Source organism: Patagioenas fasciata, chromosome 7, assembly GCF_037038585.1.
Source record: "Patagioenas fasciata isolate bPatFas1 chromosome 7, bPatFas1.hap1, whole genome shotgun sequence".
Taxonomy (NCBI): Eukaryota; Metazoa; Chordata; class Aves; order Columbiformes; family Columbidae; genus Patagioenas; species Patagioenas fasciata.
In genome coordinates this window covers 38,458,782-38,474,097 of record NC_092526.1, presented here as the reverse complement: position 1 = coordinate 38,474,097, position 15,316 = coordinate 38,458,782, and the positions used below count along the sequence as shown (strand labels likewise).

General features: G+C 38.6%; 1 protein-coding gene across 5 annotated transcripts in view; it reads right to left on the bottom strand.

The window, feature by feature from the left end:
- Positions 1-15,316, bottom strand: part of RAPH1 (Ras association (RalGDS/AF-6) and pleckstrin homology domains 1) — a 91,592-nt gene that overhangs the window by 49,958 nt on the left and 26,318 nt on the right. For 4 of the 5 annotated variants that reach the window (XM_071811473.1, XM_065840450.2, XM_071811474.1 and 1 more), the window contains 3 exons: positions 9,768-9,887; positions 6,546-6,651; positions 5,113-5,630 (listed from right to left, as the gene is read on the bottom strand). In XM_071811473.1, the coding sequence (XP_071667574.1) occupies positions 5,113-5,630; positions 6,546-6,651; positions 9,768-9,887 (744 nt within the window). Of the gene's footprint in view, positions 1-5,112; positions 5,631-6,545; positions 6,652-9,767; positions 9,888-10,862; positions 11,397-15,316 lie in introns of all 5 variants that reach the window. The other variant, XM_071811472.1, reaches the window with a different exon arrangement.

Sequence of the window (15,316 nt, the reverse complement as noted above, 5' to 3'; positions counted from 1 at the left end):
CTCTTACAAATCGAAGACTAACATCCTTAGCAGCTGCTAACCATGAAAAACATGGAACATAAGGAAAACTACTCAAACCTCAAGCTCCCCAAATATAAGAGCCAATAATGCTCTATTCCTCCAAGAGCTAAAATAGACCACAACCGTTCTTTAAATCATCTACAAACAGTATGTGAGGTTCAGTAATGCAACTTTATTTTAAGATACTATTGCCTACCAAACCCATAAATATTCTGGGTTGATCGCCCTCCATACAGAAACAGTTAACTGCATTGTCATACAATATAACATTTAGTAATCACACATAAAACATGACCTACAATAATCTTTAACGGGTAGAAAAGCTTCTGCGTTATGCTACTATGTAGCAAGTATTATTTTAGCGACAAAACGTCCATATATGAACCAAGGAAAAATTGCTACAGAACATGAACCTTGTCTTTTCACTTTATCCCACGGGAGTTATGAGCCAATACAGATGTTTCTATGAGTGCTGAGCTCACGTCACAACCATCACTAACTGTCATGCCCCTAACGCTCCCTTGCTTTTCCCAAAAGAAATGGTCACACTCACTCCATACTGCCACCTTCTCTGCCAAGTGAAGCCAAGAACTGGTAGTTTTAATGCACTGGTAATTCCCTGTCAGGAATTTCACCTCTTACAAATCAAGTCTAAAAATACAATGAAGTAAAAGCAAAAAAAAAAATCATGTAGAGTTACCGACTGCTAAATTATGCATTACTGTATGTAAGTCAGAATGTCTCAACTGTGCAAACTGGGTTACAGACATAAAGAACCCCATGGTGCTGCGGGGGATGATGCTGTACTGTGCCAGACCATAGGGCAGCCTTCAAAATTATCTGCATCCTCTTCATTGCAGGACAGCAACAATGACTGGCCATGAATGGACCCTTTCACCAGTCAGACACGAGCATCATCAACACAGTTCTCTGTTCTCTCCCTACTACTTCTATTGCTCTAGCGAAGCTCACTGAAAATACAGACAATTTCTTGGTGGTAGAGGGACTGAAGGAAGGAGGAGAAAGGTAAGAAGGGTGGGCAGAAGGGACAAGTTAGTCATACAGTCATCACTTGCCCTGCCTTTACTCATGCTACTACATCAGTCTACATCCAAGCAAAGTACCCCCACACAAGCAGAAATCAAGATTTTAAGTGTATGTCACTCATTACACAACTAAAAGCACAGAAGACAATAAGTAACCTATCAATTTAAGGAAGAATATTTTTTTTAAGCAAGGACTGGGGAAGTAATTATGTGAAAGACAAATTTCAATTTAGCAAAAATTACAGGGGGGTGAAAAATTCTATTATTGAGCAACGCTTAGAGGACAGTGAAGACAAGAATGTAAGGACACTTAGTACCACCAAGACAAGACCGTGAGACTACAAAGCAACAATCTTTGAAGACATTAACGTTCACAGCGTCCAAAGAGAAAGTGTAAAGAATTGTTATGAAAGGGAGAAAATTATACAATTTGTGATGATAACTAGTAAAAATACGATTTTAGACAACCCAGGGAATTTCAGTCAACTCTCCTGATAGTGGCATAGAGAGAAATTCAGAACGAGAACAAGGAAGGCCCCAGCCAACAAGACCACCAAGAGGTACCATCTGTCACAATGATGATGTATCTTCAACCCCAGGAAATTACTACAGCACAGCCTGCTAGGAAGAAAATGACACTAAGGTGCCTGTTCAATTGCTCAGGCAAAAAGATTTAAATAATCCATTACCACCAACGGGTGTATTCCTGTTCTTCCTTCCAGCCTCCAGTTCTTGGCTACAATCCTCCTGCTGTACATCAGCACACATCAGATCACTCTGAGCTTATGCAATTCACCCAAATAACACAGAATGAGGCTCAGAATAAAAGTAGTAAGTTCTAACAAGTGTCAAAGCTGGCACAAGGGAGGAGGTGAGACAGCACATTGCATAGATTAGGTACTTAGGGATGGACCGAAGGATCATATCCTCACATTTTGGTGGCTATGGAATTGCAACCTCTTTTCCATAATATTTCTCACTATTATCAGTCAGAACATATACTAGACATTACATTAGGCCCTCTGAAGGCAACTGCGAGGCTGATGTGGCCCTTGGTGAAAAAGCATTTGATCCCCCCGTACTAGAGTATATATACTTTCAGTGGGCCAGTGCATGGCAGTTCTTTTATAGGATTCCCCTGCATTTTCAGGTCAGTGAGCTCTTAAATATAGAGCAGAATTACTTTTAAGATAGAATAGTGAAGTTAATAACTGTAAAGCTTAATCCTTCTTCAGATAAGCATTCCCTCCTGTTAAAACAGTCTCTCACTTTACTTAATGTTACCATCTTCCTCCCGCGATCCCAACAAAACTAGGTTTCAAAAGAAAGGGTGACTTTTAAAGTCCGTGTACTGCCTAGAGAGAACAAAAAGATCCATCAAAAGGGCAGAGCTGCCAAGTAATTGACCTCTTTTGCAAAAGCTACAGCAGCAAAGAAAAATTTTAAAGGTCAGCTTAACTATAGCCAGTCTCAAAAAGACAGGGAAAAAAGAGCTAACTTGAAGCACTATGCAAGAATTAAAAAACAAACAAAAAATCAAACCAAATCTGCTGTGGCTATGAAGTAATAGCCTCACCCAGCTTCTGCACAGAAACTGGGCTTTTTTTCCTGTATTGGCACTAGGTCATCTTCAAAGGCCACCTCCTCAGAGGTACGTCCTCCATGAGAAACAACACCTTTGAGTCAGCTGTGTGGGTGGAAGGGGAGAATTCAGCCATACTAAGAAGAGGTGTTTTGGTTTATAACGTAGCCATGAAGATTAATAAACTCTAAACAATAGTTTTCAGGCACTAAATGAATGAAAAAGGAAATAAATTCCTTTGTCAGTTCCCAGTGATTCTACCAAAGAATCCTTGGATTTCTGCCCATTTTTAAGGTAAATTTTATTTAAAAACCACCACCACAGAACCTGTCACAAACTCCAAACAGATGTGATTTTTCACTTTTCATCAGTGATGAGAAAAAGTTGCTTCACACTAAAAAGTCCCATTCCATAACAGTTGGAACATTGACTAGTTGAACACCAATTCTGTAAACCTGGGGAAAATTTCTCATCTTCCTCAGGCTATTGAAATGAAAACCAACAGACAGAGCAAAAAACAAAGCAGCACTGTTAATGAGTGTAGAGGTTTCTGCTCTCAAGAGGAGAACAGAATTTGGCTCTCAAATGACCAACACTTTCTGGCTAGCTCCTCCTTCAAAGGAATCATTCTTATCAATTTATCTGGGCAGAAAAACAATAGCCACATTCTGTGAGAAGCAATCACCAGGTTTACAAAGGCAGCTATTGCATGTCTTTGTCATAAAAGCTTGTGGGGGTAATTTTGAGCCTTGCAGACGGTGGCTAAGAGCTCAGAAAGCAACTGCAACACTTGCAGCAATAGAGATTAGCTTCCTGTGAAGACAAAGCAACTTCTTGACCTCTGTCTCTTGATTCACCACCACCGAGTTATTTCAGTGCAGCAGGTGGGTTGTTGATTACTCATGCCATGTGAAGAACTGAAAAATCTGAGAGACAAGAAGGGCAATCTTACTGATGCCTCAAGCATATCAGTCCTTAAGAGAGAGACTGAGGTCTAGGGGAAGACCTGCAAAATCAACTGCAGAAAACATCTTGCACTTTTAAAAACTAAGAAATGCAAAATTCAAGTTTTTCTTGTGCTACGCAACTGACAGAAGCAATTAATTCAAGTAAATCATCTTTTTGGCCTGAGGAGAGGCAAAAATGCAATATTGCCTAACATTCCACATAAAAAGAGGTATCAGGATGAATAAGAGAAATAATTTTAAAAAGGCCTTGTTATAACACAGAAAATGACGGACAAGGAAACAACATTATAATCAATGATTGTCACAGGCTGGCTGCAACTCTTTGGCCTACAGCAATAATGCAAATGTTTGCATTTTAAATTTCAAAAGAGAAAAGGACACAGTTGTATCTGCCTCACTTTTGCTTCACTCAATACAAATCTCCAATAAAAATATGACCACCAATTTTTAATGCAAAAAGAAACTTTATGTAAACTCTCATAGATTTTAATCTTTATTTAAAATGGTGAGAAATTAAAGTGTGACCTTGATGAGTTGATCATTGGACTACCAAGCCTACATCATTGACACCAGCTGAACTTTGCTGTAGATGGGTAGAGGCAGGCTTTCAGCACAACTCATTCAAATTAGTGTTCATTATTGATGAGAATAAACTCAGCTTGTTCCAGTTTCCTCCCGTAAAAGTGAACATGCATATTAGCACAACTGACTTTTGAACGGGCCAGATTTCTGTTTCAGAGGATATTTCTACAAGACAGCTTCTAGTTTAAGTTCTTTAATTTGACTGGAACATTTCTCCTATTTTCTCACGCAAGTCACCAGCACTTTCAATGCTTCCCAAACTGGCTGTGCTTTTACTGATATAATTAGTTTCCTCTGTGATTAAGCAACGCCAAGGCACCAAAATCCCAAATGAACATCTGCTATTGCTGTATCCCAGCCCAACTGTTTTTCTATGCTGTGTGTTGCTTCAAAGAGCTCTCCCTGTCATACCTTAAACAACAATATTAAGTAGCAGCAAAATACTAGTATAGTATAGCTCCAGATAGACACTCACTCCACGTGTTTCAGGTATTAAGTGTACTGTAACAGAAATGCAGTTTCATCGGTTGTGCTTTCTTTTTTCCACAGCTGTGCAGTCCTCAGATTTAAATTAAAAGCAACAGATTTACTCAGAATAAAAACATTAACTATAAAACATTAAAATTCGTGAGTGGCTTAGGAAAGAGGGGAAAGCTCTTAAAAAATACGTAGTACACATTATTTAAAAAGGTTCCCTGCAGACAAAACCACAGAAAGAAGTAGCCACAGCATGTGCAGTCCATGCAAAAGCAATCTTTATCTGTAATTGGTGCCACTGCATTGAAGATGTTTAGCCAGGAGTGTTAGCATGAGAGATGGAAAGGGGAGAAAAAAAAAGGAAAAAAAAGAAGAAGAGTTTGAAGAAAAAAAAAATTCTTAACCAAAACAAAATCTTGAATTAATGACACTCTACCTCAGTGATAACTTGCCCTTGTGATGTCAAGTCCAGTTCCTGAGGTCTCGTCACCTTATCGATATCCAAGGAGTCCATGCTGGAAGCTGCAGAGGTGATGCTGGAACGGGAGGAGTTGCTGATTGAGCGCACCTCAGCATCACTCACTGTGCCAGCAGATGCTGTCCTCCTGTGCTGAGCAGTAACTACCGGTTTGGTGTCTTCCTCAACAGACTGTTGGGCTGCCTCATCCATGCTCAAAGAGGCCTTCTCTAACTGCGCAGTGATGTCGTCCAAAGATACATTGGCATGTGATGGTTTAGTCACCTTACCAGATGAGGAGGATAATCCTTTCATGCTGCTGGGCTTAGCAGAAGGTCGGCTAGCAGGTGGTTTCTGAGCTTTGGATTCTGGGGCAAGGTGTTTCACCGCAGCATTGTTTGCTGAATGAGACCCAATGCTGCTGAGCTCCTGCTCTATGGAACAGAGATCAGCCATGAGGGCATCTAGATCCACAGTCTCCCCCTGATTCAGGGCTTCTGCAACAAACAAGAGGTTTCAGGACATGCAGAGTTACTTCATTTGTCTGTGCAACTCAACTTTGTATCATCGAAGTTAACAGTGAGGAGAAGAGAGCAAAGGAAGCTGTATTTTCTTTTCCCCTCTGTAATACAAAATCTCCACTCACTGCTAGGCACAAGATACTTGCACTACTACACTTGATCAGTCTAATCACAATAAAACAAAACAACAAACAAAACAAAACCACCCCCCCCCCAACCTAATTAGGTTAATTACATTTGCCCACAGAAGCATGTTCAGATTACATGTGAGAAGTTTGAACTGCTGTCATGTGAACAGGATCTAAAAATACATTTGTATAATAAAATGCTTCAACTTTTCAAAAACGTGTAGGTGTTTTGCTAAGCATTTTCTGCTAAAGCAATGCAAAGTATGCAACACTGCTTAAGAAACTCCACAAAATACTACACACATACTCCACCCACAAAATACTATACACATACTCAGGCTTTTAAATTAATGCTTCCTGTATTACAACCAGGGGAAGCTATTTTAAGACAATGAAAATCATGATTTTTGTTTAACATGAAAGCATTCTGTAGCTATATTCCCACATCCTGCCCTATAAAGCAAGCCGCTCTTTCTTCCTGTTCAACAGATCTACATCAATTCATTCTTCCATTAGAGCAGATCTCAGAATGTGTATTTCTGTACAAACACTGGACTACAATTCTCAGATAGAAGGTGTTGTAAAAGATACTGCTTTAGGATACTTGAGTTTCTGCGCCATGAGAAAGCAATGCCTTCAGCAAACACGTTCTCACCTCCACCAGAAGTGTATTTAAATGCTCTTACATTTTTACAGTGTTCTCATAACTGAAACAGGTGTTTTTCCTAAACCAATATTTGAGGGGGGTAATAATTCAACAAACCATTCAAATTGTACATGGAGAAGCGATACGAGAAGTTGGCAAGATTGGTTTCCTGACGGAGAGGCGATCTCTTCACTGGTGCCACTGCCTTATCCGTGTCCAAACTCTGAAAAAGAAAAAGGGCAGAATAAAGTTTGACAAGGAACTGGGCAAGCAAATCATCAAGATCAAGGAAAATAAATTTTCTCTAAGATATTTTTTTCAAAAACTCCTGGGATATAAAAAAAAGTCCCCACATCTCTTTTTCAGGCTTTGGACTGAAAATACGTCACCATACCACAGAGATTTCGTTTCAGATATTCAATGGAGAAAAGACGTTAAACACATCCTGGTTTTTTAGAATCAAAAGTATGGAAGCATATTCCAAATGCATTTTTTAGTGGCTCATTTTGAAACACAGCCAGCTTGCTTACCTGTAACAGCTTCTCTGCAGCCAGCTGTACCAGTATCTAAAGGCATTCAAACTGGCAGCCTCTCTAACAAATGTGTCATTAACTTCAGAGCATAATCATGGCATAAGCACACAAAAGCATTCAATGAAGAATTCTGTTTTATGAAAAGGGCTTTTAAATTGGCTAAATTCAGACATGTTTCTCAATAAGTCTTTCCTGTGAAAAATATTAAATTGTGAAAACAAACCCCAGTTAGTTTATGTAAGATAATGTTTTTCAGAAAAACTAATATAGGTTAAAAAAAAATACAGACACTTCTTTCTACTCAATACGCTGAATTATTATGTTACAAAGGCTAATACAGGCATACTATCATAGCAAATGCCAGCATTTTTGTAAGTAGCAAGCAGTGGGGCACTATGGTCCGGTTGGTGACCCAAGAGGTACATGACAAAGTCCGGATCTGCTGCCCTCGGCGTGACAAGTGTTACAAGGGGAATCCAGCTCTTGCTGTCGCTGATGCTCGACAGGCCTGCAAAGGCTCTGAATTTAAGCAATGCTTGTATTGATAAAGCTTTCCTGAAAATACGCTTGTCTAAAAGAAAAGTATCTTCCAGGTCTAACAGAACAAAGTTTCTCACCTAAGCTTTTTTTATTTCCATTTTCTACATCTTTACTCGAGCCATTGTTGAAACTCAGATATGCTATTTTTTTACCTCTAATATTTATTTTTGCTGAACTCCCTTCTCTCCTCAGGTTGGCTTGAACTTGAAAAAAAGAAAATCACTTTATTAGAAAGTCAGTCATCACTCAATGATAAGCCAGTGATGCAGCCTTATCTTCCATCACGTGGAAAAAACCTCACCTCTAGTACCTGTGATGGATCTTACATATTGTAAGACACAGAATAGCTAAAAAAAACCCCGATTTTTTTTTTTTAAAAATATACCTATCTATAACCCTAGAGGCAGCACTGAAACTGGAGATCAAGAGGCAAGTTAGGGCTCATTCTTTCAGACTGAGCACATAGACTGCCCCAAAAGATTTCCCGTAACGCAAATATATTCCAGTTAAAAGCATCTAAAATGTGTTTTACTGAATTTAATAAGTTATTTCACATTCTTGGAAACACATGTGATATGTTGTCACTATTATAAGAGCACATTCTCCATAACACATTATGATGCTAAAAGAGCAGTTTGAAGAACTGCTGAAAAATGCAACAGCACCAAAAGCTTAGTTCTGAATGATGATAAGCAAGGTATGACATTCTTTAATTAACCTGAACCATAGGGCAGGATAACTAGAGCAGGATAAATGTTAATGCACTCTGCATCAGTGCCAAACACTGCTCACACATGCTGCAAATTTTGTGCCTACATTTTATAATGCCTTTATTCCATCAACAGTTAAAGAAGGCCAAGTGAATTCAAACGATCTCATGGGAATCTTAACAATTACAAATCTTTTAACAAGTACTTTCATCTGGAAAGGAATCTGGGTCTTACTTTCAATCCCCGCAAAATAAACACTAAGGAAATCTAAAAAGGAAGTTAAAGTTCAAGGAACTCGGAGACAAAAAACCTTTCCTCCAATTGATCTTAGACCACAGCTGAGAAACAGCAACAAGTGCTGAGACAGGACTTCATCAGCACTAATCACCTCCTCCTTTATTGGGACTTTATTGGGATAGCAGCATCAAGACAGAATTACTTTCCAAAAAAACCAAACTGAGATACAATTAACTGCATTAACTTGTTTATACAAAAGCATATGAGGTCATTCAAAATTCAGGGGCAAATGTCACTTATCAGTAGTTGGAAAGGACAGAATGGCAACTGTCAGGCTATGTTGCAGCCTGTGTTGTACAGCAATATGAAAGTGAGAAACAAATAATGTGGGTCTTCCTCTTAACTATCTGTCAGTAGGTTTTGAAGAATTTTGCATGGATCAGCACACGAACTGAGACAGCATCATAAAATCCTTCATAGGATTTTAAAAACAAACCACAAGAATTACGATACACAGACTGATTTCACTGTCTTCCATTCATCTCAAAAGGCAAGATTTTTTATTGCCCTGCATGCACAAGTTTACTAAAAAAAAAATGAAAATAATTTTCCCCTAGAGTGCTATCTACATTTAGACATTGCAGGCAGAGATTTAAGCAGAAGATAACATAGTTGAGTCTGAATGTGAAATGCTGTCACATGATTAGCTCAATTTTCCTTCAATCTTTGGGCAAGATGAAGATAAGAAAATCTGCCTCTTCCCTAGATTACTGAAATTTGAGGTATTGTACCTTTGCTAAGTCTATATGACAAAGGGGTAGAAGATGAAACACATTATTCAAGAGGGTCAGCTCGCACAGCTGAAAAAAACAGGAGACAATCAGAAAGAAATGGCCTATCGCCCCAGGAGTCTTGCATACCATGCAAAATGCAAGATCTGCTTCTGAAGGAAAGGATAAACACAAATAAATGCTGTCATAGCTGGACAATGTCCAACCATCTATGTTTGGAGATATAGCCTACCTCTAGCCAGCTAAAGTCAGCATTTCTCTATATACATGGGCACAAAATACCAATTCCATAGTTTTTAAAAGGAAACGTATCCTCTGGGAAAGGTCAAACTAGCAACTTGCGAAAAATGAATTTAGTAACTTTGAGAAGGGGAAAACAAGCCAATTTAAAAATCTTTAAAGAGTACTGAGTTGGTCACATGCTATAGTCCACCTTGTTGCAAGTGGTAGTGCTAAGTACCTGGCATCCAGCTGAAAAAAATGTGATAAGTATAAAGAATTCTGTGAATTGATCGAAACCTCCCTAACCTGTGTGAGTTTGTCCAGTTCCCCCAGCCAGGCCCCAAACATCTTGTCCAGATCCTGATCCTCCTTATCACTATCTTCTTCTGCACCATGGTCAAGTTCTTCATCTGATAATTGCTCCATCTGAAAAAAAAAAAGTTTGATATTCATGTTATATCATTGTTTAAGAAAACTGGTGTCAACTACTACGTTTTCTGAAGTCAAAGCCCATGTCTGTCCATAAGCTTTATAAAAACTGCATACATTCACAGTTTATTATCTAGTTCACAAGGAAAGAGTCCATGTGAAAGCTGCAATGGATAATTACAGAGCAATTCTTGCAGGTCGCTTTTGTCAGAACCACGCACAAAAAGAACAGAGTCCACAATATTTAATACACCATCAGGAAATTATTTCTTGCTAGCCTTGCACGTGCACTCATTACCACCTATTTTTGGCAAAGTCTACTGACTTTACGTTACAAAAATTCAACTCTTGTCCAAGGAACTCAGCTGACCACAGTTAAGCAACACCACTGAACTCACAGGAGGCGCAGTCTCACTGCGCTGCAAATAGCTGACTCTACATATCTGTAAACAGAAATGTTTAAACAGGCCAGAGAGAATGCCAGCAATGTATCCCATGAGACAGTTCAAATCCTGGACACTGTCCAGCTCACTTCAGTGATACTGCACAATTTTTACCCAACAAAGAACCTCCTCTCTGGAAGCAAAGAATCACCATTACAGCTGTCAGACACTCCTTCATTCAACGCATTTGAGTGACCAAGATGAAGACTCCAAATCGGGTCAAGTCATGAGCTACACAGTAATTTGCTACATGGCTTTCAGAAAGCACTAGTTTACATCTTGTAGATTCAAATGCAAACTTTCTAAATGCTGCTCTTCAGAAAAAGACCAATATTTGTCTGAAAGACATCAGTGTTGCAGCTGAATTGGTGAGAGATGTTACAAAAGATGATAAAGGTGATCTCAGAGAAAAAAGGTTCAATCCGTTTTTTACTTCATATGACAATAGTTCACGCAAAAAAAAAACAAACCTCCATGGTTTAAAAATAGTCTTTCCCTCTATTTATATGTTGCTTATATTTCACTTTACCTTGATAAAACAATCAGGGAACAGGAGACTTCAGAGGTGATGTACAGTTCTGAGGTCAGCAGAAGCCAAGGCTTTCCCACAAATGCAAGACACCGCCATCCAGTTGCTCCAGACAATGCCACTTCATTCTCCTACTGAGATTTTATTTTTGTGGTAGAGCACAATGCAGCTGTTTATCTTGAAAGGGGCAATAATATTACAGCTAACCTCACACAGCACACTGCACTGAGCAAACAGTTAGCAGATCAAATTCACCATCTGAAACTTGTTTCTTCCAACATTTGTTTTGTGTCCTGCAAAGTACTTCTAGCACTCCAGGGAAGAGAAGGAAGGTATTCCTAAAAGTTAAGAGTGAAGCTGAGCTCCAGAAAATGCCAATATGCTTATGTACTAGAGCTGCATCCTTCCACCAAGACCACCCCAGTTTTTCTGTTCTCTACATGAGGATTCCTCTCCGTGGTGTCACCTGAAATCCATCCCACACACAGCAATGGAGACAGCGGGGCAGCAGCAACTCACAGCCTGTCTTGACTTCTGCAAAACAAACAGAAGCCGGATTCCACTTTCCACCCCTTCAAAGCTCTGCTTTACTATTCCTTAGGTTTTTATATGGATGAGAAATAGCGTAAACTCAAGACAAAACACATTCATACTTAGAGCAGTTTGACCATGTCACCTTAACAGTGTTTGCATTTGACAACATAGCATTTCTCAATGTCTAGATGCACTTGAAGTATTTTTATTTGAAGGTTGAAGGAAACTATTAAAAGCATGCCGTAGGAAATATGACTACGGACTGGCAAATCAAATACATGGAAACTGTGATATGAAACAGACAGAGCTCGGTATTTACAGACACTTTACCCCACTAGCCTTTCCCTCTCTGAGCTGTTTTAGCCACTTACTCTACAGTTGACGGGGCTTGTTCCGTAGTGCATTCGTTCTATGGCACTGTTCATAACCCATCCTTTCATTAACAGAAAAGCTTGTTCTTTCTACGAAGCCATGGAAAGAAACCAGCATTCTCAATTTCCTATAAACAGTTGCTTTAGCTATTTTAACTTGGCATCAAAGACACTGCTTTAGTTCCAGTTACTCTGAAGACAGAATTAGCAGCCTAAAGAAAACTCTTATAAATAAAGTACTGTTGTGTCATCAGGTCTGGCACTAGACCCTGGAGTATTTGCCAGCTCCTTGTAGTCCCCACCCAAGCTTCCTAACGTCAGCTGCATTTCCTATGAGCCTGTCAATGTTTGCTTGGAAAAGACACACAGAGGACAGTGTGTCACTTCAGAAACTGCTAATATTAGCTTGCTAGTCGTTTAAAACTAATCTCTTCTAGCACCAAGTTCCGCCACTGGAAGGAGATATTCCAAAGGACATTAATTAAATGATTAATTCAATAAATTAAGGCAGAGACAAAACGCTCAGATAACAGTATCTGAACTTTGACATTATTCAAAAGAGTAACAACTCAAAGAGTGCACATTCCAATTAAAACGCTTGAAATTTTCCTTTTTACAGTCATGTTCTTTCTCACTGTTGTTGATCACATCAAACATGCACCACACTTCAACAAACCATGACCTAACCGAGATTTATCACACCTTTCTAAGGATATGACATTTTTATTTATAACAAGAAAGAAGTAGCTGTAAAGGAATCAGACTGCAGGATTTGTCTACATCACAATTAATGATGGAAAGATTATCAGAAAAAACAAATAGAATTCTGAGTCCAACTGGAAATGTCAATGTGCTTAAAGGGTCAGCAACAAGTATGTGTTTATGCACTATAATTTCAGAAACACTATACTAAGCATTTTGAAACAGAGATGCTTAAGTAGGTTCAAAGGCAACTGGCAGCTTAAAACCCCAAATGAAAACAAACCATATTTCTTTCAGGCAACCGATGTTTTCACCCCCAACCTTTCTTATTATTTAAACACAAGCTGCTACAAGCTCATGCTCGTCCATGAACTAAGGATTTTCTTTCCAAAAACAACTATGGAATTCGTTACAAATATCATACAGGGACACTGTAGACCATACACAAACATTCAAAACTCCTTCTGAACAAGTACCTGGATTTCTGCATTTTAAAATCTAACCTCAGGAACCAAAAGCACTGACACAGCATACTCTGGTTTGGAAAGCATACTCAGGTTGGAAATCAGAGTAGTTCTTCCATTTGTGATCATTCATGTGTTATCATGCCAGTATCTATTTCTGTTTAAGAAGTTGTAGATGACAGACCACTATAGCAGTATACTGTATGAGCACATAAGTATGGTGTACACACAAATACAAGAGAAAGATTCTAGATGGTTTCACCTCTTACACATTTACCGGACTATTCAAAGAAATAAGGTTACTTACAGGGGAAAAAAAAGCTTTAACAAAACTGTCAGCCAAACTTCACATTCAGGTTTCTATGCATTTTCTTGAAGTTCTGATAAATACTGAAGGGTAGTTCGAGCGCAAATATTTGTTTCGTATTAATATTCTGTCCACATGACAGGGACCAATTATATCCAGCATGGTTTTCAGTAAGAAATAAGAAAGTCTTACACTGTAGCTGACAGCAGCATTTCTCCTTTGAATTTAACACTGCAGCACACTAAACCAACAATACAGTGCGGATCATTTGCTTCACTATTTCTATGTTTCTTCTTAATAAGCATAAAATATCTTTAAATTACCCCTGAAAAAAGAGATTTGGAGGGGGATTGGAAAGTTATGGAAACTTCTTTGTGCATTATCGAATATTCTATAACCCAGTTTACATTAAGAGTAACCTAGACGAAGACCTGAACAAAAGAGCATTTGTTTTCTTTTACCTTCAGATAGCAAAGGTACCAGCTGAATACATCCCAAGGATCCTACAAGCACACAGACATTCCAAAGCCTCTCGGATTCAAAAACTAGGGCACAAATCTGTCAGCCAAAAAATTCAAATCCAAAACATCCCAAATAAAAATCTTGCACCAGTGAAAGCCTCCTTCAATGTACTATTTTGAGGCAACTTTGAGTTTTGTTTCTCTTTTTTTAAACCATGATTCTGGCAATAGTTTTCCAGGCTTGTAGTCACAGCACAACAGGATGAAAATACATTGAACGTCTGATAAAAGCCACTCCAGTAAAAGCCAAGAGACATTTCATAACCAATAATCTCATACGTTTCTGTAATTACTCAGACAATAATTTTAGAAGTTAAAATTCCACAAACATAGCATCTGTTGCCACACTTTAAAAATCAAATAATGTCTGTGCACTCCTTGGTACCAGGTAAACCCACTCATGCAGTACTGTTTTAAAATGGAAAAATATTCAATCTATGCCTTGCACACATGAAGAGATTCACATACTCAGAAGTACTGTGGGTGACCTCTTGAGGTCCGGGACAATATCTACCTGCCTTGGTGTGAGATCCAAGAAAGAAATAGTTACACCTAATCACACATCAATAGCTTGAAGATATAATTAAGATGTATAAAGCATGCATAGTTACTAATGTATTTTAATAATGGGTCACTGGATTATTAAGGAATGTGACAACTACTTGTTTCGATTCCACTACCTGTTTCTTGCCCTTCTTTCCCCACCTCCCCAACTCATTAAGGATATTTTCTTTACATCAACACATTATCTGGCACAATTCAATTGATCTGTCCTGTCAAACGCAACTGCATTCCAGCTATCAAGGAAGCAAGGAACACAGCATTACTTTGGAATACTGATTTTTTTTTTTAATTCCTTATTTATTAACATAAACTAGTAGCAATTTGGAGATAGGATTGGCAAAAGAGAGTGAACAAATGTTTAAGCACATGGGGTTCTTTAAGCTGTTCTTCAAAATTGAAATAGGACATTGGACTTTAGTAATAAATCCTGTTCTTCAAACACAGGAAGTCAGGAGCAGAACATGGAACGTACAAGACTTAACACAACTGGGAGAAGGAAGACAAATAATTATAGAATACATTAAAAGTTTAAAAAGCAATGTGCAGTTTGAGCATATTGCATTTTCAGGTCTTTTACCTTATGTCAGGCAGCTGGTCTGGACTGCAGCAAGTATAAGAACCAGGCAATCTTACTGTAAGGTCTGACTCTCAGGTTTAGCCGATTTGTGCAACATGCAAGAACTTAACTTTGAAACCACAGAAAAGAAATCGTTGCATCTGAAAATGCATGTTTTGAATTGCGGACAGGCTGGAGTTTCAATTAAAGATCAATTAAAAGCTGCCGAAAGCAACAGTTATTCAGCCAAACAAATGCAGCATGATTTCTAGTACTACTCCTAAAACGAAGCACATGCCTGTACAAGAACTTGCCTCTGTCTCTAGTTGTTCGTATTTCAAGCCCAGTCAAACAACCACCTTTTCACTAAGCTTTTAAAAATATTTTTCTTGACATGATCTGTAAGTTTGTAATGTAAATATTTATAGCAATACA